Source organism: Gopherus flavomarginatus, chromosome 7, assembly GCF_025201925.1.
Source record: "Gopherus flavomarginatus isolate rGopFla2 chromosome 7, rGopFla2.mat.asm, whole genome shotgun sequence".
Taxonomy (NCBI): Eukaryota; Metazoa; Chordata; order Testudines; family Testudinidae; genus Gopherus; species Gopherus flavomarginatus.
The window spans coordinates 77062809-77090286 of NC_066623.1; the positions used below are offsets into that span (position 1 = coordinate 77062809).

The window sequence follows — 27478 nt, forward strand, 5'->3', positions numbered from 1 at the left end:
AATTACTAATAAGTTGAGAATGTATTTCTTAATGATTTTACTGATATCATAGGAATTTTATTCTGCCTTTGAAATGCATTAATAAGTCCCATTAGCAGTTATGGGAGCTGAATGTGTTTAATGACAGCAAACGAGACTTCAAGAACATGTCCTCAACTTTGGAGTTACAAAAAAAACTGTATTATGTTGACAATAAATTGTTGTTTTGATACAGTAAGTGGATTAAATGCAAATATATTTCATCATATTGGTTATTCACAAATTATTTCCCTTGATTATTTTACCATCAGTGGTGTGTGATTTTCACCTAGATGACATATTTTTTGCTCCCTGGCTGGATAACCAAAACATTAATAAATAAGTGGAGGAAAAAAAGATTTTAAAATGGCTGTTCAAAAAATTCTAGAATGCACTCCTGGTCTCATTGAGGCAATGGCAAAAAAAGTCTAAATTTAAATTAAATCATCTATGGATTATTTAAATGTTATTTCATGCATATAATGAAGCATCTGATATATGCTTTATGCTTCCTGTTTTCTTCTGTGACCTGCAATGGTGATATTTGTTTTTGTTAATTTAATCTATTTATGCTGATCTGCAGGGTGATATCCAGCAGCTATTGATTGTAGCTGATCCCAGAGCAGCGTATGACTATTGTGAACATTATAGCCCAATCTGTGATTCCCCTGTCCCCAATGCGCCTCAAGCTCAAGAACCTCAAGTTGAAGAGGTGAGTAATTACTCATGTATTACTGGATTTATTGCACATTAGCAGTTGTGCTGGAGACATATTACCTGGGGAACATTTCATTGCAGCTAAAGAGCATTCATTGTCCTGGACATGCAGGAAGAAAGACAAAATGCAAGGGAGGAGGTTACAGGGAGGTGTATGTGTGACTACTCAATACCTGTTTATCTTTGGCATTTCTAAGGCGCTTTTCACTATGGCCAAGTCTACAATTACAAGCTTACGGTGACACAGCTGTTCTGTTACAGCTGTGCTGCTGGAAGAGTGCTTGTGTAGCTGCGTTATGCTGGCGGGTCCTCAGCTAGTGTAAATTGGAATAGCTCCCTGGACTTCAGTGAAGCTACACCAGCTGAAACTCTGGTCCATTAGGTCTCTGGAGGCATTGGGTATCTTGGTAGATTAATGAGGTAGTGGTATGATGTCCTTACATCTGGGTGTGTGACTGAGAAGTATAATGAGAAGTGTAATGAGTTGTTCTCTTGGGGCAGCCACTACAGTTGCCTGCAGTCTCATTCCTTAACATGCACATAAACATTTTAGATGTATTGACCTCCCGCCAGTGGTTTCTGTCAGACATAGTCTAGTTGGGTGCATTTTGAGACTAAATTAATTAAGATATTCGTATTAAAAACACAATTAGACAACACAACCTCCTTCCCTCCCAAGAGTCATCAGAGACCACACACCATATTACAGTTTGGAGCCTCCAAATCCTCAGTGTGTTTGCAGATTGGAATTGTGCTTTGAACTTAAAAAAAAAATAGCCAGATATGTGCAAAACAACGTTATCACCTAACATCACCGCTCCCTCTCCAGGCCAAGAAATAACCCATTCCTGAGAAGGAAGAATTGTAGGCAGTACTGGAAAGCAGGGAGCTCATTTACAAGACTCTTATCTTATCTAAAGCTCCCCTTGAAGAGCTGGAGTTAGGTTTTTTTTAAGTTATTAGAACGGGCTTCTGTGGTAGATCAGATTTTCCCATAGAAAAGTGCACTGCGTCCCCACCACCCTAACCTCCAAAGCAGAATCTGCTCCTTACTAAGACTAGTATGGCCACCAAGTTGCCTTTTTTCCCCCGGCTCAGGTCTACAGTCCAGCCATGTGTCTTGCGTGCACCCACAAGTGCCCTGCTGAAGTCACATGTATAATCAAGACCTAAATCTAGAGTGTGAATTCCTACTGGGTGTGGCTGCTGCTGAATTATTAGATTATAAAACATCATTTATAAGGGATGTAACATCTGCCATGTGAAGCAGTGCCCAGGGTAGCATGTGCATGCTCTCAATCATGAATGAATATAAAATTGTTGTTTTATTTGCCCACAGTCATAATATTATGTATATACTATGCCACAGCTAAAAGTTGGAGGCTGTAGGCAGCAGCAGCAGCTGTTGGGAGATAGTATTCACCTGTAGATTGTACAGATGTATAAAACCTTTTATTATAACTCCCTCCCTACCTACATGAATGTACACTTATGTATAGTTACGTCAGTGATCATACACAGTAGATATATGTTTAGTGTATCCTTTGATTGCCAAACATAATCCAGTAAATTGAGAAAGGATCATACAGTTTAAAATGGTTTTGCACTGTTCCACTTGAGCACACAGTGGAGACTTTAAACTTGTTCAACACTTAATGCAGCATTTATGGCCCAGTCCAAGGCCCCCTGAAGTCAGTGGGAGTCCTTTCAATAACTTCGGTGGGCCTTGCATCAGGCCCTCCGAGTTTGATGTCTTGTTCATTTGCTTTTGTTAAGGCCTCTCATTCACGCTTTGGTAATTAAAAATAAAATAAACAAGCATTCCTGGATCCTTGAAGGTTTTGCAGTATGTCTAAAAAGAAAAATGTAACTTTCATAATATAAAACTGGTAACATGAAATTTTAAAGTGAATTCAAGGGACAGAAACTTAAAAAAATTAAAGAAATTTTTTTACTTCTGGCTGCCCATTTAGTGCTGGAGTCCTGCTAGTGACTAAAAAGGACATATGGTCATCCATTGACAAACAAGGGCTCAGACATGCAACTTTGCTCGCGTGAAAAGTCCCAGTAAAGTCCATGGATTCTTTTAAAATGTATTATTGGGCATCTGAAATAGTCATAGAAAGTCAGCAATGCTATTGCTGAGATTAAATGACTTTCATACCAACAGTTCTTGCCTGGCTTCAGTCCTAGATTAAATCTAGATTCAGAAAATTGGCCAAACCTAACTAAGGTATGTACTGTTAGAAGATATAGAAGAGAATTTGTCAGGAGTATGTTGCAGGACATAGTTACAGGAACTGATACTTTGACCAGAGCAGAAATAGACAAAAGTGTGCACTTGTAGAGTACTTTAATATATGTCCCCAATATCAACTACAAAGACTGCAGGAAGTATCTGTATTCCATGAAAGAGAACCTGAAATGGGGATAGGGTAAATGAAGTTTGTGCCGTTGCACCTAGAAAATTAAAGCTCATTCAATTTGATACCACACGTTTCTTCACTAACACTTCTCTGAAACCTCCTGAGTTGTCCATAAACAGGAAGATTTAACCTGGGAATACAGATGAATTTGTAGACCACTGGAAGAAATGTCTGAAGAGCAAATATCTGTTAAGAAGATGTAGGCCTTAAGTGACCCTGAGAATTTACTTGTGACCACTGTTTGACCTCTACAGCATAAGAAGCATTTGCTCTTTTACAACTAGCGATTTGGAATATCAGTTTTGAATTTGTCTCAGATGATTAACCTAAGAGTTTGACTCTGCTCTAGTCTGTAGATTTATTGGTTGCTGATTCTGAATGACTGTTTCAGCAAAGATTTTTTTAAAATGCTATTTTAAACTAGAAGCAAAAAAGAGAGAGAGGTGTAGGATTAATGCTCAAAGCAAAAGAAAATTTGGGTTTAAAGATGTATTTTTTTATCAATTTCTTTACCTTTTGGAATCTTCACACACAGTTCTTGCATAATATTTTGGCACTAGAAAAGGGATAGTGAATTTCCCAATTAATTTTTTTCACAACTTGAAAAGCTTTTCTTTTCTAGCAAGTGCCAGCTGAAGTCTTACTTTACAGGAATCACCATTAAAACATCTTCATTTGCCAATGGTTACTGCACCAGTATCCAAGATATCACCAGTTTTCTCTATGTTTAGTCCAGAAAATAACTACAGTGTCTAAAAACATTGGTAAATATGGTATATTTTAAGTGTGTAAGGGGTGTGACTATTTTTCTGTGCACTTGAAATCTCTTAAAGTTCGCTGGTTGCTGAGACTGGCTGCCTTTCTGTGTGGCTTTTAGGGTAAACCGTTATGGAGGTAAAACATAAAATGTGCTGAAACTTTGATTTTACTCTTTCTTGTTTTGTTCTAAACTATCTAAACTATATGTCATAAAAATTGAAATTTACTGTTTCCATATGTGGAATTACTGTAATTGCTGATTTACTAATAGCAATCTCTATACTCCCTATTAATCTGGTTTTTTTGCTGTTGGTTGTTCTTTTCTGCTCATAAAGTGTACATTAATTTCTGCTGGTTTATTGCAACCATCTTTTTGATGATTATGCTGCATGTTTTTGGCTGTTTTGGGTACCTTGGAACATGTAGGTGGATTAGGGATCTTTTACTTTTAGACTTGGTGAGTATTGAGTGATGGCCTGCTGTCATAAAGCCAATAAAGTATACACAGATGTTAATTTCCCTAACTATGCAGAAGCTGTTTTTCCCTGTCAGAAAAAAAGTTCTTGATTTTGCAAAATGAAGAGGGTCCATAGCAACATCTCCTAGATGGACCATAACCAAATGAAAACTAAGTGGATGGGACAGATACATAGCTTCAGCTTAGGTTCTTAGAAGTTCTAAATAAAGGGGAGTCACTAGATCTCATTTGAAACAGAAAATCAGGTTGCTTCAGGCCCACCATTAATAAAACTATTGGGACTGCTGATATCCACCAGAAAATATTCTTATCCTTCTTTCTTGAGATACACTCATTGTGTTTCCTGCCCATATTTGATGGTGAAAGTTGGGCTTTTTAGGGTTCACAGCATATTTGGTAACATTAGATAAGGGCTCTTTTTTGGGGGGAAGTAAGTGAAGCTGATACTGTGCTGGCTAGACAGCTTAGAAAATGGGCCTAGAATGTGTTGGGAGTAGAGGTAGGCCATGAGACTCTCAGTTTGCTATGTGGAACCTCCCTTCTGGCTTTCACTGGAGGGCTTAGGGAAGTGGGAGGATCCTTACCTATTGAGAGCAGACAAAATAAGGGAGAAAAGCAAAGAAAAAGAGAGGAAAGCATTTCTGTAGGAGGTGAGGGTGGAGTGGAAAAGAGAGGGGAACTTTCTGTACTTCCCATCCCTCACCTTAGAAGCCTAACAAACATTACACTCCTGAACGGGTCTATGATTATTGCAGCATCAGCAGAACATTTGGATTGTACAATATGGTGAGATGCTAGGGGGCTACTGGCCCAATCTATTCAGAGATATTACAAGGGTGTTTGTGGACATACCTATGAAAAATTAGCCATTTATGCTAAAGACCACATCCTCTGGTGTATGTGGATTTTTTTAAGCTTTCCATTTCACCAAAACCTGCTCTATATGATTTCATGTTTTAGTCCGGTATTCGATTATAAGATTAATTTACTCTAGCAGTGAGTTCCAAATAATGCCAGTCTCCTTAGAGAGAATTTCCAATAAGATCTCATTTCTTTAGGATACCAAGCAAACTAGGGCATGTGTTATATTAGTGATGCAAACTTCATACATAACTGAATGACTTTACTGTTTGTTGAGAGAACCTCCTTCATACTGAACCTATACTTAGGGTAGGAAGAGATTCAATATTAGGACCAGATTATGTCAAAGGGCCAGAAAGAAAAAATCTCTGCCTGGTATTTTCAAGGGGGCCTAAGGTAGTTAGGCATCCAAATCCCTTGGGAATTCAATGTAAGTTGGGCACCTAACTTCCTTGTAAACACCTTTGAAAATATCATCCTGTCTTTTGTCAAAATATTCCCTAAACCCTAAATCAAAAAGTATTAAATTCAATTCCAGCTAAATCACATTACACTGGCCACAGCCACTTTAGAGAAATTAGAGAAGAAAAAGACCTATTCAGCCATCTATTCCATCCTCCTCAATGTTGTATTGGTCCCTGTAGTATATTTTCTAGTGAATTGTCCAGGCTAGTCTTCACTGGTCTCAGCTACGAGAGTTTCACTTCTTCCCTTGGAAGATTATTCCACAGCCTAATAAATCTCACTGTCTGACTTGTGCTGTAGAAATTGCTCCTAAAAAGTAGTTCTACTTTGTTTCTTTTGGCCCTGTCCCAAATTCATGGAGTTTTTTGGAAGAAATGAAATGTATGCTTTCAGTGATATGTGCGTAGAAGCAAAGATGCAAATGGCACCTATGCATGCTGTCTTGAAGACTCCAGGCATCTTTTTATCTTGTTATTTTAGTCTACCTTCTTTCAGCGTTTTGATGATTAGAAGATCTGGTTTTCCATGGAATAAGATGAGGCAAATTTTCATATCTAGAATAGGATCTTCATACATACTTGGAGAACTACAGTTAACTAAATTAGCAAGTGGTAGAGATAACAAACTTTCTAATTCTGAACAAAAAAATGGAGACTATTTTTTAAGGCAATGGACTTAACAAACATTATAAGTATTTTGGTAGCTACTGATAGTCATCTGCTCATTTATGGCACCTTCATCTCATCCATGCACATTGCTTAAGCAAAGTGATGCAAAGACTGTCTTTTAGGTACATCACATTTAGAACTTTCCCATCTGTCTTAGGGTGACAACTGATGCCACCTGTGCTTGTATCTGTTGGATTTTTTAAAATGCTCTGATTTTGCTTGGCACCCTTTCACTATTTTATTTCATTTTATAAAGTTCTAATATTCCTTGAATTGTTCAGAGAGATCTTTGTTCCTCTTTAGCTAGCTAGGAGGCTTCACTGACTCTTTAGAGATATGTCAATTTGACTGTATTGCAATATTTTGTTATATGATATGGATTCCTATCTCTCATTTTTCATTTGACTCCTGCCCTTTTTGCTGTGGTTTTATTATTTGTCCCCTGTCACCAGTTGTAGGTTGTTGTTTTTTCCATAAAAACTTGCAAAAATTTACAGTTGACAGAAATTTTTTTTAAACTTCCAAGTAATTTCTGGACTGACAGCAGAAGAATCCATTTTTAAAGTAAGGTTCATCTCAGAATATTTAAGCCATTCCTGCAGTCAAAATCTGTCTTGCCTGCTACTGCTGTTCTGGTGCCCCTTAAATTAATTTGATGAAGAAAACAGTGCATCTATTTAACTGAAGCTGCATGACAATCTGGTTGTGTAATATAATCACCCTGCTTGCTCTGGTAAAGAAAGCATGAGGTCATAATGGAAAGATTTTGTCCCATCAAGGAACAGCAGGTTTTATTCTTCATTGGACTTCTATGAAAACACCCATATGCAATAGTCATTACAAGAATAGCTCTGCTGTAACTATTGGTGGTCTAACCATGCAAGAGAAAAGAACAGAAGAAAATTGCATTATGCTTGGAATGTCTGTTACTATTGTACTGAGCTCCAACTGTTGTCCCATTTGACAGTCCTACTTTCACTTCAGACATCACTACCACCCTCTTTGCAGTATCAAAGTGAAATCACTGGGGAAGATAATGATAATAATTAATATGGGACTGAATAAACTCCATGGTTGCCGGTGTGCTGAGGAAACTCATCTCTATGTCTCTTTTTCATCAGACCCATATATAGCCCTTGACAGGCCTTCCCAGTGTGCACCAGAGTTGAAAGCCATTTGATAAAGCTCAACCTGGACAACATGGAAGTGAGTTGCTCAGCTGTGACAGATGTTTTTTTGTACCTGGGGAAATTTATGACCACTACACAAATTGAGGATATTTGCATGACCATTGTCAAAGTGACCCACAATCACGATCATCAATATTCATTAATACTTCTAGACCCTTGGATTCCATCACTGGCCAGAAATATCTTTCTTTTGGAATAGCTGGAAAAGAAAATTATAGTCCTTCTTTTCATGTACAGTCTTCATTTTTGTCATCCATACCGTTATTCCCTCTAAGCTAGACCTTTGCAATAGATGTTCTCTGGGATTATCCGCAAAAGTCACTCAGAAGCTCCAATTGGTCCAGAAGACAGCTACCTGCCATCTAACTAAACTGTGCCAGCGAAAGCATATCACAACTCTGGCTCACTTTCTGTGGTGGCTGCCAATAACCTCCCAGGTGAAATTGAGGGTACAGGTCACAATTTATGAATCCTAAATAGTTTAGGCCTAGATTACCTGAAGGCTACGTCTGTATCTGATCTATCTATGTATGGGTAACTTCTGATTTTCTAGAATGGTAGAACAATAAGTACCAAGTGGGAAACTTGTAGGATGTGACAAAAGGGAATTCTCAATTTTCGGATGAAACCTTTGAAAATTGCTCTCATCAAAAACATATTTAAGTACAAATCTGACTACATTTGGAAAGAGTTGGAGGGGACATCCCTTTGCCCAGACTTTCACTGATAATGCAATATGAAATTCTTGGGACTTGGGCCTGCATTTTCGAGGGTAGTCACTAACTAAGTATACTTTGATTTCTGGGTTCCAAATTGAGACATATAGTGCCATATCTTCCAGACATGCAGTATACCCACACCTCCAGTTGATGTTAATTGGAAATAAAAATCAAGCCCCAGGTATCAGAAACTGAGCACTCAGAAAATGAGGCACCCAAAATTAGGACAGGTGACATGTGGGGGGGTCACCTGCCCCCCAGATTTTTGCCAGGGTTTGCTGGCCCCACTCGGTCACATGGTGCTCTCTCCCTGCAAGACAGCCACTGTAGCTGGGAGCTATGGCCATGGGGAGAGGAAGCAGCAAACAGCTGGGAGCTTTAGGGAGAGCTTCAGGGAGAGCTGCTGTCTCTCCCCGTGGAGCTAATACCTGGGAGCTTCAGGGAGGGGCTACTGAGGGTAAGAGGGGGACATGCCTGGGGGGGGCATAACTCAAGCTGTTGGGGGAAACTTTTAAATTGTGCCCCCTCCACTCTCGGCAGACACCAGTCGTCTCTTGCTAAGTGAGTTGTCACTTCCATTGGTGAGCAAAGGGCATTTTGTGAGGAGATCGTATCTTTAAGGTGCATCTTTAGTAGGAGGTGATGCAGAGACACACTTTCCTGGGGGAGCACAGCGAGGGATTGTGCCTCAGGGAGCATCGCTTTAAGATGGGGCACACCTCTTTAAGATGGTGCACTCCATGACTCTTGATGTAGATGACTTTGTGTAGTGGGGAGAAGGCATGTTTCCCTCCACTGGTTGTGTGGTGTGCACCCCCAGAGTTGTACAGGGGAAGCAGTTGTGTGCAAGGTGCAAAGGGTGGAGTCTCTGAATTCTCCCACTAGCCTTTCTGTATAAGGGCTAGACACAATCTAATTTAATGTGTGCCACATGTTAACCACATCTCCTAACATGTTTCCCTCCACTCCAGAATGCCCTTCTGAGGCTCCGTAATATCACAAAAAGCCCACAGACAAGCATCTCCATGGGCTTGAGGTTAATCTCCACCAGGGAGGAAAACTTACACCCCACATTTCTCATCTACCTATGTACTTTCTGGTTTGCGAGCCGGCATAGCAATGGCAGACCAAATGTGCCTCTGTTGTTTTGAGAGTAGAGCATATTTAAGGAAGGTTTCATTTTCATTAGTGGAAAGGAATAAAACATAAATCTGAAAAAGTAAAATATTTTCCAGTTGATTGTGCATGATGCAACAGAACCCTTCACATATCCATGCTTTTGTGTGTGCATTTTCTAGTTCTCATTCATAAATGTCTGGCTTTTCAAACTGTGCCTCTGGCACCATTTATAATTTACTTACCATGCTCCTTTTTTATACTAACATACTTGGCACAGATTTTTTTTTTCCTCAGTCAACATTTCTTTTGAGTTTGTGGCCTATGAAGAACGTTCTCTAAACCGCTCTTGTAATTTTATTAACCTCATAGTTGGCACAGGCCTGCATAGCTTTACCTTTAGAAATGCAATCGTATTGACATTTGTATGTTAATTATAATACTAAGCAAAATACAATTATATTTGAATTGTTAAAAGTGCAAAATGAATACAGAAGTGAGAGCTGTTGCTTTCCATTTCATTGCAATGCTATTGTTTACTTCTCTATTTCATTGTGATACTTATTTCAGAGAGTTAATATATTTCCTTTGGACAATTATTAAAATGAACACCCTCCCAGCAGTATTTGTTTTTCTTTCAAATTCTCATTAATGAAATATTACTTTCTTTAAACATCTTTGTTTATCTGTCCCCTTGGATTTTGGATGAATACATAGTTCATCCCCGGTGTACCTCTATTGGCTTCAGTGGAAATTACATCAGGATGAATTTGACCCATGTTGTTTGGCTGCAGAAGCAATGTATATGATTGATTCTCTCTGACTGGCCTGTCGGGGTGACTGAGTTTGTGGTTTTATATTCCCTTGAAAACAGAACCTTTTTCTTCCATACCAGTACAGTTGTCAAGGACCCACTGGCAGAAGATGACTAAACCATTTTTATGGCTTTATGTTCTACGGATATTTTAAAGGGCTCTTTTGATGCAGTTTTTATTTCTTTTTATTGTATGTGGTTGTTAATTGCCTCCTAGACACTTGAAAATACGATTTCCTTTCTGATTATCAGTTTTGTTCTTCATTAGGAACACATTGTGTCTAGCTGTGTTTCCAGAGCCATTGGAGCCCAAACAACTGCCTTTGATTACTTCCTTGTCTGTACAAAAGTAGTGCCATCATGGTTGACCTCTGGGATGTGCAGACTTCTGCAATCTCTTCTGAAAGTTAAAGTTTTTCCATTTATTTTTCTGAGAATAGGATTGGACCCTAACTCAAAGGCAACTGGGGAAGAATAAGCATACATCTTTTACATGCATTAGTCTAAAACGGTACCTGTTCTGTACTATATAAATAAAGTCAAATTCTGATTGCCTAACCTATGCAAATACACCTCTACCTTGATATAATGCAACCTGATATAACACGAATTCGGATATAACGCAGTAAAGCAGTGCTTTGGGGGTGGGGACGGGCGGGGCTGCTCACTCTGGTGGATCAAAGCAAGTTGGATATAACGCAGTTTCACCTATAATGTGGTAAGATTTTTTGGCTCCTAAGGACAGCATTATATTGAGGTAGAGATGTAGGTGACATCATTAGGAGCATTCACTTGAGGCAGTCAAAGCATGGTTTACCTGAGATAATGGAAGTCTCATTGACAGATTAAAAAGACAAAAATGTTCCACAGAGAGGACATTCTACACCAGATTATAACAATTTTAAGTCACATTCATGGCCTAACTAAATCAATGCTGTATGTTCAAAAGTACTATTCATAAATATGAAATATAGTTTTGTGAGATTAAAAATATTCTCCCACTTCTACTTATCAACATATCATATAAATATATAACAGGTGTTTGTTTTTTCCCATATTGAAACAGCCATATATTCCATTAAGTAAGAAATTTCCTAATTATTAAGGAAAATCTGTATTTTCTTTTTATAGATGCAAACTACCAATACAATAATTTCATTTAATGAAAAAGCAAGAGACTTCAAAGTGGTGTTAGTTTTGATTTTAAAATTTATAGATATTGGTAACAAAATTGGTGATTGTAGTAGAACATCACCACTTTTGTTTAAACACGAGTGAATAGTTAGGATTGTGACAGGGATAAAATGGCAAACGCCAAATCAAAGGGGATTGTAGGGGCTCAGGAGCTTTTAAGATCGGTTCCATACTATTGTCTATATTTTCTTCTTATTAAAATGTCTTCTGGAGTAATAGAGATAACTATACCAAGTTGTCTGGCCAGCATAAGATGGTAAACCAGGATCTTGGGCCCAGGGGTGGCTCTAGACATTTTGCCGCCCCAAGCACGGAGGGTCCGCTGAAGCCGCGGGACAAGCGGACACTCTGCAGGCACGCCTGCGGGAGGTCCATCAAAGCTGCGGGACCAGTGGAACCTCCGCAGGCAAGTCGCCAAAGGCAGCCTGCCTGGCACCCTAGCAGGGACCGGCAGGGTACCCCATGTGGTTTGCCGCCTCAGGCACGCGCTTGGAGCTCTGGTGCCTGGAGCCGCCCCTGCTTGGGCCAAATAATGTAACTTATTGTGGAATACAGAGACTGTAGTTTTAGCCCTGCCAACAATTTCTCCCAAAGTCTCAATACATTCCTTAATGACAATGGCATTTAATACTTTTATAAATCTTTAAAGCCCTTTATAAATATAATTAATTAATCTCAGCAATCCACTGAGATTGGTGAATATTCTCCTTATTTTACAGATGGGGACACTGTGACACACGAAGAATAGAAAAGAGATTTTAAAGGCACAAAGGGCAGGGAGGTGCCAAATTCTCATTGGGAGCCTTGGAAGGTTTTCCCCTAAATGACATGACTAAGGTCACACAGGCAGATCCTAGCTACAGCTCCATCCCCTTTGTACTGTTCTTGTGGAGCAAAGAGACCAGAAAGTGGCCCTGACTGGACAACTGTGGGTTCTCGAGCTCTGTCACCCACTCCTGACTCTCTAAAATAAGGATTATATTGAGAGGAGCAGACGTGTGGCTGGAGCATGTTGTACTTTGGTAACCCCTATTCAGTATAATAGCTCCTAAGTGGGCATTACAACCTCACAGAGTTTTTAGCAACCTGGAAGCTGCTCTGATTTACTGCATGGGGCAAACCCATCCCAGGCACAGAGGAATGCAAAGGTACTTTAATGAAACTGCCTTCTTTCCTTAGCTGTGCTGAGTGGCTCTCTATTATATCTGACGTTCTGGCCCAGTAAGTTAGTGGTAGAGCCAGGAATTCCTGGATCCTAAGTTCATGGTCAAGCCACTACAAGAGCTAATTCTAAACCTAATTGCTCTTTTAAAATCTTTGGGACAAGTTCTCAGCTGGTGTAAATTGTTGTAGATTCATTTAAATCAATGGAGCTACAACAATTTACACCAGTTAAGATTCCATGTCTTTGAATTTAATTGTGACTTTAAGGCACTGGCTGACATCGAGAGCACTGTGGAGCTGCGCTGCCTCCAGGAGCTCCTCAGCATACAAGAGGAGCATATCTATTGCCACTCCCTTTAAAGGTGCGAAATTTATGTTATTTACCAGCTCATCTTCCACTCCACTGTCATATTTGATATAGCTAGTGCTGCTAGTGGCACTATCCAGTCGCAGAATTCAGTCTCAGAGAAGTGCATGGACTGCATCTATGGCTGCCAGATGTGCGGGGTTCGAGGAGGTGTACTTGTACCTTCCCCCCCCATACTGCAAATCCATGCAGGCATTGGGCAGTTTTGAGGGGTAGAGGCCACTGACCTGAGTAGGAAGTTAGCTGTTTTCCTATTCAGGCTACTTATGGTATGACACTGTCATGGCTGTTCTGGTTATCTTTTTCAGGAAGTCCAGCCTTTTCAGATGTTATTCTTTAGGATGTGACAATTCACTAGTGGAAATGGAACACCATTTCTAGAAATCATAGGTTGTGGAAGTATGCTGCTTCTTTGCAGAGGACTTGAAGGGAGAGGATTCCAGGTAGAGGGATGTGGAGAGTGATACAAATATATGGTTTCATTAAATGACAGTGGGGAACTCCCCATAATCCAAATTATAGCTGACTATTCTGTGCAGCCCAATAAAGAAGCTCATTTTCCTGTCACCAGTACTTGCTTTTTCATTACTTTTGAATTGTATTATAAAAAAGAAAATAAGAAATCTTGCTAATGAGTGCTTTTTCAATGAATAACTACGTTGAATTGTTTATGCTGCCTTAATCACCTTAAACTTTACTCCGAAGTAAAGGTTAAGATGCTTTCCAATACTGCTAATATAGTTTGCTGCCACTAACATAGAAATGCCTGACATTTTTCCATTTATAACGTAGTACGCAACTGAAGATTTAATCGAATATGACTATGAGTATGGGGAAGCAGATTATAAAGAGTCTGACATGGTAACAGAGGGACCCCCACAATTCGAGGAGACAATAACACAAACAGAGGTAACAAAATCTGGTCCATTTGTTGTGTGATGTCCTGCTGTCCTCTGTCATGTGGTTTGTCATTTTGTGTCATCTGTTTATCAAACTTCTCATATTCCTTACACTCATTCCTTTCTTGTGTATCCATAACATTTGTTTTCACCTAGCAATGGAAGCCATCAAGACTTACAGCATTCATTTTTCCTTTGCTTCCTTTTCCTTCATTCATGCTTTCTGCATTTCTTTTTCATTTTATTTATGTTTTTCCATTCCATCTTTCACCACATTTTTCAGAAAAAGAAAGCCAAAGCCAAAAAGAAGAGGACAGTGGCCACCAACTCAAAGAACAAACCCACAAAGGCCACAACAAAAAAATCTGAAAATTTTGCATCCAAGAAGAAGAAAAGTTACCAGGCGGCAGCAAAAGGCAAACTAGGGGTAAAGGTAGCAAAGAAATAATCAAGATCTTTTCCATGCCAAGACTGGAAGATCTCTGATCATGAGACATAAATAGCCCTAACCCCACTAGATGAATACATCTGCGGCTAATACCATAACCTGATTAAATAGTGATTCCTGCTGAATAGTTGCCTTTTTCTACATTTTTAATAATGCATTTTCTTTTTAACATAGGCCAATATTGTTGATGAATTTCAAGAAGAGTATAGCGTGACTGAAACTGACTATGGGATTTCAGAGGGTTCCCAGACTGAGGCTCCCAGGCACACAACTGAAGCTAATGAGGTAATGAGGACTGTGGAAAAGTACAGGCAAAGTTACTCTACAAATCTAGTTTTAATAGCTAACACATCACAATCACTCTCTGTTTTTACAAAAGGAAGAACAAGAAAGAGAAAACTTCTCTTCTCCCTGTGTGCCTCTGGGTAACTTTGATTGATGGGACTTAAATAACGCACAACTAGGCTCAGAACTTAAAGTATTTTCTTGGGCAAAACTCCAATTGGCTCTAGTTTGCTCAAGTAAACGCTGTAAAATCCTCAGACAACAAATGAGGCACTTAGCTACATGCCCTTTTGGGCCTTATGCCTGTTACCCAGCAGGAGTAGCGAAGCATTACTCTCTTTACAGCAGGAACAGGTTCCCATCCTCTCCATCCCGCTCTTCACTGTTTATCTTACACTTATATGCTCAGAATTCTGCACCTCTGCTGTGGTGGATCAATTCCTATATGAAAAATATGTGCTGGACCTCTAAAGTTCTCTTTTATAATTTTAATACTGAACCGAAGCAAAGAGGGAAACTAACCACTGGTTTGCTGTTGCTTAAAACCGCTTATTTTGATATTCAGCCAATTGAAATTTTTGAAAGTAAATATTTTCCTTCATGCAAATAGCAACATGTTGAAATAAGTTAAAAGCCATCATCTCCTTTAACAAGAAACAAAGAAGAAAAAACAATTTTTTTGCACGCTGTGAAGGTTATATTCCTTCAGAACATTACTTGCTCGTTTTTTGTCAATAATTATATATTTGAGCTATGTGTATGAAAAAAATCAAATGATGATTACAAACCTGCTAAAATGAATGCTTTTAGACAGCCATAGCCAAAAGCCTGAATGTTATTTCATTATTTTAAAATAACATTAAGTAATGTGCTGGCTAATTATGGTCAAGAAATTTTTTAAAGGTTTTCTTTTACGTAATCCTTTCAGAATGAACATGTAGTGCTTGAAAAGATGTACAAAACTACATAACTCTTTTCCTAAAGCTACAATCATGGCTCATTCAATACGAACATGAAAAGAAATGCTGAAATTGCTCAGCATCTTCTTTCCAGGTTTGGAACTGGAAAACAGCCACCCAACAGTTCAACAAATTTTATAACTTGATGAAGAACATGAAAAGAGGCAAATTGATTTCATTACTTCCATCTGGTTCATCTTAGAAATGAAATGGAAACAGCAAGACTTTCTACTTTCAAAACCTGAATTTTAGGGTTTCATGATTATTTTGCAACAGTTGATGAAATCAACATCAGACATTGGAGGGAGCCGTAGATAAACTCTGGGCATTATTTACAATGATTTAGCCAATATTGCAATGTCATTATTGTAGCAAGAACCACTCAAAGTGCCAACATTTTTCTTCAGTGGGAGCTGCTTGCAGGTATTTTACATAAAAGCAAAATTTGACCCAGAACTCTGAACTCAGGTCTTCACACATAAGCAAACAAGTATTTGGTTTCCAAAAATGATCTACACTGATGTAAATCAGAAATAACTATATTGTAGTTAGTGGAATTACACTGGTGTTAAATTGATATGAAATCAGAATCTGACCTTCTGTTTTAATTGCCATCTATTTCCACACCACCATGATCAGACCAATATATTGTTAATGATTTCTGATGCACTGTTTGAGAACAAATCAATTCACCTCTGTGTAATATTCCAGGACATATGGCTGATATGTGCAATATTTTGGCCCAGATCCTTTCAAAACTTTCCTTCCAAGAATCTTATTAAAACTCCATAGTCTTTTTCCAATTTGCTTTGTACATCTGAGATAAGATGCTGTCTAAAAAGCTTTGGTGCTTATAAGTTGATTGCTTGGTTTTACACTGTTTTCATAATTGAGGAAGGAAGCTTTCAGAAATGTTCAACTTCATCTTCTATGAGTTTTGCAGCTGGAATCTAGACTGAACCAAAAAATATATATAAACTGCTATGGTAAATGTAAACCAAGACTTGTGTGAGTGATCGATATGCTGCAAAAACATTAGAAGGGGGAAAAAAGTTGAAACATTTAGCTTGGCACTGTTATTTATTGACACAAGATAGTCAAGAATGCTGTACATAACTAAAGAAATGCTTGCACTTTCTGCACATTACAAATTAGATGATATTGTTTAAATAAGCCTAAATTAGTTCACAGTTTATTGGGATGCATGTGTTTAATTGTACTCCACATGATTCATGAATGTTTGATATTAAACATGTGAAATCAAGCAAGGAAACTTCGATGTATTTTACATAGAAGTAACACTGAGCGAGCAAATGCACATAGTGTATTGCATATGCAGTAATAGATTCAATGTTTTGGGAAAAAATGCCAATAAAGTATATGAATGAATTACTTCTTTGTACATACTCATGTGCATAGAATGATCTTTTAATTAATTTGGAAGGCTGGTTTCCCAGTTCTTCAGAATCTAATTAAAAGACAACATGCTGTTTTTCTACTGTTCTGTCTTCTTCTACACAAGTCATCACTGTCAGTCTCCAAATGCATACATTGCTTTACTAACAGTAACCCACATATTCCTCCTATTCTCTGAAACTTTGCTACATATATGAATAGCATAATCCTGTTGAAGAAGTATTTGCTGAAGAATACCTAACTGGAGAGGATTATGATTCAGAACATAAAAAAAATGAGGATACTGAATATGGAAGCAGAGGAGTAGACTTCAGTGAATCTGATCTTCTGGTAGATGGAGAATTAGGCGAATATGATTTTTATGAATATAAAGAATATGAAGAAAAACCAACCAATCCCACAAATGAAGAGTTTGGTCCTGGTGTTCCAGCAGAGACTGATATCACAGAAACAAGTGTAAGTTGGTTACAGGCAAAATGTGGTAGTATTTGATTGATTGAAGTTAGCAATTTTTTTTTGTAATTGTCTAGATTTTCCTGTCAGTTATTGGAGAATATAGAGCCTGATTCAAAGCCCATTGAAGGTAATGTGAAGACCCCCATCACCTTCAGTGGGTTTTGGATTAAACTTTTATTTTCATTTACATTACTGAACCTCCTTTTGTTTTCTCTTCTGGAATGTCTAAGGAAAACATGAAACAAATGAAATTATTATTTGTTGTGATAAAGCTGGAAAACAATGGAAGTAGTACTTATGGGTATGAGTGCATGAATTATAATCACTTCCATTAGTTTTATATGATGAAATAAGTGTTTTTGAGCTAATATACTTTATTATGCTAAATATTTGTTTAAATGAGTATGAGTGTCTGCACCACATCAATGAAAAAATCCATGAGAGTGGGAAAGCGAAGGCCAGAACCCCATGTGGGAGAACCCTGCAGTGTTGCTAACTGATATTTCCCTCAAAAGTGATAGGGCCATAGCCTTGCAGATAATGTTGGGTTCATGGCTTGCCAACTCCATGCTTTCTGAGGTTCCAGTAGGAAAGCAGGATGATCCTGTGAATCATACTCAGGGTTGACCTTCTCTTCTTTGCTGCTGTACAGGGTCTCTTCTCCCCCAGATAGAATCATTTGGTCAGTATCTATTGGCTTTACCATTCCCTTCAATGTAGCAAACTGCTCATTTTTCCCAGGAGGGTACAAACTGCAAAGGGAACTAATACTCCCATTTGGATTTCTGATTGGGTAGTCCCTGCATGGTATAGAAGGAGAGCATTCTGAGTACAGTGTTTGCTCTGTACCTGTCCTGGTATTCTGCACATAAACTGAAACAGGGGCTTACCTAGGAAATGATGGGGGCATGCCATGAAATTGGTTCCCCCTACTAACCTTCAGGTCCAGGCTTTTATATCCGATTGACTGCTTCTTTGCTCCTCTCATAGAATCATAGAATATCAGGATTGGAAGGGACCTCAGGAGGTCATCTAGTCCACCCTCCTGCTCAAAGCAGGACCAGTTCCCAGACAGATTTTTACCCCAGTTCCCTAAATGGCCCCCTCGAGGATTGAATTTACAACTCTGGGTTTAGCAGGCAAATGCTCAATGTCTCTATGATATTAGTTTGGATTTATCATCTTCCTGACACAGATGGTGACGCACTGAGGCAGATCTCCCTCACAAAACTCCTCTGTTTGCTGCCCCTGTATGTTAGCACCTCTGGTTGCTTAGGGCCTGGCTTTTTAAACCCTAGTTCTCTTTGAATTAGCCCTGCTCCCTTTTCAAGGCATCCTAAAGGGATTAGGGATCAAATAATGGCAGGCTTGAGTCTCATTAGAAAACTCCCAGTCTCACCTAGCAGATTTTAGGCTAAGCACCCCCACCCAAATCATGAGTAATACCACTAACTAGTAACATCTTAACGAGCAGTGTAAAAATGAGTGAGAAAAAACCTCTCCCTTCTGTAGTCTCAAAATTGAGGTATAGGCTGCTGTTACAAATTATTTTTGCTCTTAACCTCCATAAGCATTAATGATACCTACATATGAATCCCTTTAATGTTAATGAAGACATACCCTGAGAATAGAGCTATTTTCACTCATACCATATGGTAAATGATACATTATTCTGTAGACTTATGGAGAGTAGGATTCATGTAAGAGCTTCTCTTCTTGGTTGCTGGGCAAGATAAGTGGCTTTGGGTCATGGATAAAGAATGTGAAGTCTCCTGTCTAACTGGTGTTACTAATGTGTGGCCAAACAGCTGTATATGTTTGCTTCCCTGCCCTACTGCAAGAGGAAAGAGTGGTAAAAAGAAAAACATATAGATAAACATAGCACTTCATTTTCAATGTTACACAGTATTGAGTGATTCATCTCTGAAACTTCAAACCCCTAATTTTTACTATCATAGTTATTGCTAGATTTTGTTGCTCTGTTGTGCCATATCTTATTTAAAAACATATTGCTCCAGAGCCTGAGTAAAATTCAAGGTAAATATCCAGACTCTTGCTAGACTTGATGCTATATATGGCATTTGGACAACAAGAAATGAAATTAGGGGCATGGGAAATGACATCCCAGTGCAGGAAAGGCAGGTTCCTTCTTGGCTGAGTAACAAGAGAGCCCTGAGAAATCTAGCCTGGCTGTATGGCCCAAGGAGTGGTGACCCCAGTACAAAATGCAGCTGCTGGCCTGTGACAAAGTGGGGCCCAGTGGAATGAAATTATCTCCATGACAATCAGGGGAGGTGGGAGAATAAGTAACTCATCTTTTCTCATCCCTTCCCTCTGTCTCTTAGTTCCACTACTCACAGAGCCACAAGACAGTAACTGAAGCCCTAGGGCTAGATTCACTCCTGCTTCTTCCACTGCTTCAGTATGATGCAAAGAGAGCAGTAAGGATGCAGGTGGGGATGCTTAGAGGGACAAGAGGCTATTTTACAAAAGTCCCTTGCCTTCACACACACCCCTAGCACCTCTGCAGCTGCAAAACTTGGAGCATGAACATTTTCCCACCTCCTCCTGGCACAGTGGGTCAACCATTCCCAAAGTCAGGGTTTCTCAAACTGGGGGTTGTGACTCCTCAGGGGGTCACAAGGTTATTACATTGGGGGTCACAAGCTGTCAACCTCCACCCCAAATCCCACTTTACCTCCAGCATTTATAATGGTGTTAAATATATTTAAAAGTGTTTTTAATTTATATGAGGGGGGCCGTACTCAGAGGCTTGCTGTGTGAAAGGGTCACCAATACAAAAGTTTGAGAACCACTGCCCAAAGTCATTTGATGTAGCATACAGCCACTCTACAAGACCTTCTGAAGCTCCCATTCTCTGTATGAGCACATCACCTGTAGTGTGATATGCCAAAAATAAGCTTATTAAAAATAATATCCTCCCTCACCACACACACACACACAGTTTTGGGATCTAATCCTGCAGTCCTCATGCAAAGTCCCACTGAAAAAGTCATTGAGAATTTTACTGCTATAGATGTTATAGGATTAGTTAGATAATTAATGTTATTCCACTGATTACCTGTTTTTTTTAGTATTTAACACTTTTGTTTGATAGGATTTGTGTTAGTGATACATTTTTCATGGCACAAATCCACTCCAGCTTTAGTGTTAAATAACAGAGTGTCTGTGCTTCTCAGAATGCACAGGGTTCTTAGGCCTAATGTATATTTTCATTTTTTTTCATTTGGCAGGTGAATGGGCATGGTGCTTATGGAGAAAAAGGACAGAAGGGAGAACCAGCTGTGGTCGAACCTGTAAGTACCTGGGTGGAGATTTTCTTTTATAAAGTGCCGTGGGATTTTCATAGATAATTATTTCAATGACAAACCATGTCACCTATGGCTAGGAAGTCAGGATATTATATGTGATCTCCTCCAGTATTATTCTGTGGACTAGCAACACAAATGATAAAGAAGAGCCCCACAGACACACCTTCTTCTGCCATATACTGGGCCAACTCTGATGTCCCTAAGACAGACCAAACCTTTTTGTGGACAAGAAATAAATAGCCTCAGAAGAATTGGTCCTGTTAGTCTTCATCTTACTGTCCCACACATCATGAGAACAGCCAACAAAATCCCTATATTTGTTTACTGAAAAACTTGCTTTTGATGTTGTAACATGAATACATAAAAACAGTAGCACAGGGTCATGTAGCACCATCATGAAGCAACATACTGATGCTCTGCTTATTTATCCTACATTCAAATTTGTGAACATTAGCAATGGTAAGGAAGCAACCTAAAGAATGCTTTTCATCTGTGAATAGCAATGGAGGCAGTGAAGCAGCTTCTACACTAAGCACAGTTATGTTGTAGCATTGTAGTTTGGATGAATATTATAAACCTGCTTTTAAAAAAAATACTGAAATATCTTGTCTTAAGTTTATAGAGTGGCTAGCAGAAGCTGAATGCTACTGCCATTTAATCCTCTGGAAGTCTGAATGGCTCTCCAAACATATATTTGACTGGAGTGGAAATAAGAGTGGTAATTTTTAATTAGGTCTTAGTTTTGTGATACAAACTACAATTATCACAGAGCTTAGTGTTTCTAGAAGTCACTGGTCACAAAAGGTAAAAGACGGTAATAGAGAATGAGTGGCAAGTCAGGAATGAAATGCAAGACAGTGAGATATGGAAAAGCTCAGACTTCATTATCCCAGAAAATATCTGGTTCTTATAAACTACTGTTATTCCCCACCGCCATACTTAAATTCTCTAGCAGTATTTTTTAAAAAATCAGTTGTGAGTCAGGCTGCATACAGCGTACCATGCTAAAAAAACTCACACATCAATGTGTAAAAAGGAAGTTTCTGAAGCCAATCCAATATTTTTAAAGCTTCTACTGTAGTAATAGAGGCTTCACCAATATTCCATTTTGAATTTCCTCTTGGAGCAAAATCCTCAGAGCAGCTCTTTGATACCAAAAGTTTCAGGAGAAGGTTCTGGATGATATAATAAGTGTGTGTGTATGTAGACATGCACATAACTCCATGAAACAAGTAATTCAAGATCTTCAAGACCTGTAAGTCTTCCCCACTTTTAAAGCTGGAGAACTATAAGGTAGAGTACAGCTCCTTCCTAATTGTACTAGATGACTTCGGAAGCCATCAGCAAAACCGTACTTGCATAAAATGGAACAAAACCAGGATAATGTTAAATCAGCATATATGAGTTATCATTGTGCCTATTCTGCTAATGCTTTTTTCTTGAAAATTTGTAGCACAGAAAGTGTGACATTGCTCAGGGTAATTTAGGAAATTTCTGTGCAATTATTTTATATGCTACAATGGCTGCACTGAAAAGTACAAATTATATTCCCTGAAAGAAAATGTTAACCTTAGTAGTTATGGAGAGAAGATTTGTTGTGCTTTGATGAGAACAAACAGATGGATATGGAAGTGAAAACGTAAGGATTATAATGTCATAAGACTCCTTGCTAATTTTATTGCAATTGTAATTTATTCTTTGCTTTTTACACTTCTCTAAAAGATAAAGAGTCTGATGTCATTTTTTCTATAGGGGATGCTTGTTGAAGGACCAGCAGGACCAGCAGGACCTCCAGTAAGTGGATATTTTCTCATTTTGTTTGGCTTTCATAGTTTAATTATAATTTCATTTTAGTGCATTCAGTGTGTCCATTGTGCTTTGGTACTTATGACTTGACATATTTAAAAATAGAGACATTTCTCATATGTAGAATGTACTCAACACAGTAGAATAGGGCAAGATTTACAGAAGATCTCAGCTCAAGTGTTTTCAGTGGGAGCACACTAGAGTGCAGAAAACTTTTTTGAAAATCTGGCCCAATTGTGGGTGCCCAGAATTTTGAAAAAACTGACTATACATTGATATAGAAAAATTCTGCCTTATTATTTGGAGATAATCATGTATGGGTCTTAAACATAAACATAATTTTTCATAGACAATAGTTGAACACACTGATACAATCAGTCATTCAGCATTACGGTCTGTTTTTTCATAGGGTCTTACAGGTCCCCCAGGTTTACAGGGTCCCACTGGTCCTCCGGGTGACCCTGGTGAGAGGGTAAGTCAAAATATGGATTATTTAGTTTATTAATGGTATATCTTGCTCTAATCATTGTAAGATTTAAATGGAACAGATGCTTAGCTAGTGTATATTGAGGTAGCTAAAGTGTAGTTCATGGAGCTGCACCAGTTTACACCAGCTGAGGATCTGACCAATATTTCTTTTTCAGTAGCAATACATAGTGAAAACACAGGAGAAAGAAGCAATGTCCCTGTGATGCATTTCTAAGATTATAGTATCTATCTAACCCCAATATCACTGTTTTATTTTGGTGTGAATGATTTTAAAATGTAATTAAATAATCATAAAAATCCAGTTGCAAATCTCTGATATAAATTTGAATGATATTTAAACAAAATGATTGAACAATAAACCACTCAAATGAAGAGATGAATAAAGGTGATATACAATAACAAAATCCTCTCTGAAATGATGGACACAATGTATACTGTCTATGTGAACTATGTCGGACATATTGTGATCTTCGATGGTGCAAGGACAAATGAGCTTATTAGTTAGCATTATATGATATGGTTCTTGAAAGAACTGGTGTGGTCATGCCTAAAATGATAGTCTAAGACAACCCATTTTAAAGTCACGTATTTAATGCAGCCTTTACTTAAGTCTTCAGTGTTTTCGTAGGCCTTTTGTACAATTTTATAACAGCCTAAATGTGTTTAGTTGGGAAAATTTTCTATTGCAGTAGACATGAAATAAATGTCACTCAGCTTTACCAGTGACAGTTTACTGAAAAGTCTAGCATGCTCATGAAATATTTGTTTCTGGGAGGCACTGAAAATACAGCAACTGTTCACTGTATAATTTGATATTTTTGTTAGAATTCTAAATCATACCACACACCCTACATGTAGAAAACGGACTGGCATAAGCATTTTTTCTTCAACCTTTATTCTTATAGATTTAATAATTCCATATATCTTTATGGATTTAAACTGATAAAGTAACACAGAAACTTAATGTTATTATAATGAAATCACTTGGGGTGATATTCCTTTTGCTTGTAAAGTTGTAAGTGATCTGTAAAATTCTACATGAAACAGCTCTCACAATAGACACATCAAGGTCATGTTTCTGCACTGGGGTCTACCCTTGTAAAGTCCTAATAATTTCACTAGAATTCCATATGAATACAGAGATTTGTACTAGCAGATGCTGGTGCTGCATCAAAGCCTACTTCTTTAGCATTACAAAGTGACTCATTCAGAAATTTAGCTTATGCCACTTAGTATAGTTTTTTTTAAACACATATGAAATGTATTCACAACCTACAAGAATGAATACATGTGGCCCTGTAATTAGCAAGATGTGTTTAATTAATCTCCATTTCCTTTTGATTTCACAGGGTCCATCAGGGCGTCCTGGCCTGCCAGGTGCTGATGGTTTACCTGGTCCCCCAGGTACCATGTTGATGTTGCCAGTAAGTCCTGTTAGGGTTGCAGAGTGGTCAAACTTATATTAAATTATGCTTTTGCTTCCAAAGAAGGGGAATGAATTAAAAAGACAAAATAAATCTCCTGTCCTACAGCAGGTTCTGTCTTTGGAAAGAGATGTACAACAGAGGTTCTGAACATTTGTGATCCTTGAAGATCACTTGCTAATTTTCACAAGAGAAAAAGAGTTAGTCCTGGTTTTCCTGGCCAAATTTAAACCTGGGTGACTGAACTATGTCTTCTAAATTACCTTTATAATTTTCAATTGTCAATGGTATTATTCTCCACGACCTGTCTTGAATTATTTGGGTGTGGCATACCTGAAAGCCAAACCCACTATATGCTTCCTGCCTTCAAGTCTCAACTGACTTAATATGCTCAGCACCTTTCAAGATTGGCCTTTGGTATGCACACATATTCAACCCAATCCTGCTTCCGCTGGAGACCATAGCAAAACTCCACAGGATTCAGGAGCAGGCACAAGCCCAAAGGTAGCATAGTATGCTGGTGTGAACGGCAATACATCAGTGTAAATCACTATAAAGTGCAGCAGCTACCGTCACAGGAATTAATAAACAGACTGCAAATACAGTGAAGTACAGTTGGTAAGATGTGATGGATAGAACTGTTTATTGGTTGTAGTTGCTGCTGTGCTGCTGGATCTGGGAACTACATCACTGGTTAGTAAGAATGAGGAAAGAAAGCTTGTGGAAAGTTTATTTTCTATTTAGAGAACAATCGGTGAAAGGTTATTATAAAGAGCTATGTTTTCAGCTGGCACCTGCAGTATAGTTCTGCTAAGATATTATTAGTAGAATGATGGAAACATTTATTCACCAATAATTATTTGATAAAAATGCCATTATTCCCCAGGAATATTATTCACAAGTTATTATTCCAACTCTAGTCACTCTTTCAGAGAAGGGTACTTCATACTTTTAACAGTGTGCTCTACTAGGTGTGGCAAGGATGGAATAAATCAACTATAGCCAACCTGCTCAGACACTTTTGTGCATCCCACTAGGCATCTCTCTCTGCATCTTTAGATCTGTGTAAATCTGGCCCTGAGTGACTTACCAAGGCCACACCAGATGTCTGTGGTAGAGCAAGGAACTGAAATCAGGTCTTCTAGTGCCTTAAGCACAGCTTAGACTGCATTATTCAATAGACTATCTATAGCAAAGATTTCAGGGAAATCTCTCACTGTTTCTGTATCACTGGTGTAGCTCCAGCCTTGCAAGGAAGAGTTGGTATGCTGGTATAGACCAACAACTGGTGTTTTTACCACCGTGTTATCTAACCTTGCTCTGAACATAGATGATAAAAATGCTGATGACCTGTCTACCAATGGTCCCACCATTGCTAGCACCAGTGAAGCTGCACTGATAATGGGAGTTTTCTTGAAAAGTATCCCTGTCTAAAAAGCCTAACAAAAAAAGCAAGATATAAAATACATACTCCTGTTGTAACATTTTGTTTGCCCCACCCTCTTACTGTAAAGAGAACATCTAAATAGTAAGGGTAATCTCACCTTTTATTAAAAAAAAGTTTTTAGCCCTTTTCCTTGCAAAGATAGCCTTGAGTACATAAATCAGTCATTGAAGTTGAAAGTCTGTCACTGCAATTATCCTGAACTTCACAGGTTGTTCATGGTCCCCACTATAGCCATCAGGGTTTGGATCCATCAAATGTGTCCCTCAGTTTTGGAAGGTACAAAAATAAATTTGCATTTGTGAGGATCATTACTTCTCAGGACACTTCTGATACCCTCACTGCTGACTGCCACAAGCTCCTTCCTATTTACTTCCTGCACCTTCACTAGTTACACTGCTGAGCAGCCAGTATATCCTCATAGTACGACGGTTCTGTCCAATAGCATGAGAAACATAGGTGCTGCAGCACCCCCTGACTTGAAATGGTTTCCATTATATACAAGGTTTACAGTTTGGTTCAATGGCTCTCAGCACCCGCAGCACCCTGTCCTGGTCTAATGGACTAAGCAGAGGACAAAGAACAAGGCAATATTGCATTCTAATCTTTGCAGTAACAGTAACTATCTCAAGGACTTAATCAAATCACTTAATGTTTCAGTGTTAGCTTCTCCATCTGTAACATGGGCAAATGCCCCCCCGTGAGGTGTGTAGGTATCCATCATCTTACATAGTGCTTGAATTCACCAGAATGCACACAGACCTCCTAATGGGCCCCAGGTGCCCCTGGCTAATTTGGGCAGCTCCAACTTGATTATTATTAATTAATTATGATTGTTATTACTGTAAATGTTGACAATTCTACATGAACACCAACACAAAGAGGGGGCTCCATTCCACAGCAGGAAGCAGGGGTGTTGGGGACAGAATCTTGATGATCCTTTTCCCATTTCAAATAAATAATAATAATAATAATAAAAGATCACTTCATTTTGTAGGTGCCCCATAGAATCAGCTTGCTGTCCCTTCCACAAACCATTCCCTCTGCATAATGATGTGATTGCAGTAGAGAGACATCATTTATACTTGGAGAAATGCAACAGTAAAAATTGTTTCATGACCAGGCTAAAAATACTATAATTGGCTCTGTTAAGAAGGCAATTTAACTGAATTTGGAGAAAGTCAGAAGTTGACAGAAGATGGGATTGATCTGGTTCCATGTTTTGTCACCACAAAGTAATCTGATCACCACATTCAAGACACAGTAAATTTGGATAATTGAGAACAGTGAAATAAACTATTTTCCAGTTAACATTTATATCTGCTATAATTAGTACATTTATTAATTAGTATATAATTAATATAATTAGACAAATTAGACTGATTAGACTACTTTACATATTCTCTATATGTTATGTGATGCACAATATCAGTTATATCTATCTGTCTAGATAATAATATTTGAATTCTTATTTAAAAGCCTTGTGTACATCTTAAACATCCATTTAAGTTGAGAACTTAGGAAAGGGCATAAACTATTTCACATCAGATATTAAACTGTTTTC

General features: G+C 38.4%; 1 protein-coding gene across 1 annotated transcript in view; it reads left to right on the plus strand.

Annotated features, from left to right (window-relative positions):
• Positions 1-27478, plus strand: part of COL11A1 (collagen type XI alpha 1 chain) — a 228243-nt gene that overhangs the window by 55621 nt on the left and 145144 nt on the right. The window contains exons 5-12 of the mRNA XM_050963625.1: positions 602-730; positions 13749-13865; positions 14478-14588; positions 17165-17419; positions 20674-20736; positions 22504-22545; positions 22967-23029; positions 24396-24470. Of these exons, the coding sequence (XP_050819582.1) occupies positions 602-730; positions 13749-13865; positions 14478-14588; positions 17165-17419; positions 20674-20736; positions 22504-22545; positions 22967-23029; positions 24396-24470 (855 nt within the window). The remainder of the gene's footprint in view (positions 1-601; positions 731-13748; positions 13866-14477; positions 14589-17164; positions 17420-20673; positions 20737-22503; positions 22546-22966; positions 23030-24395; positions 24471-27478) is intronic.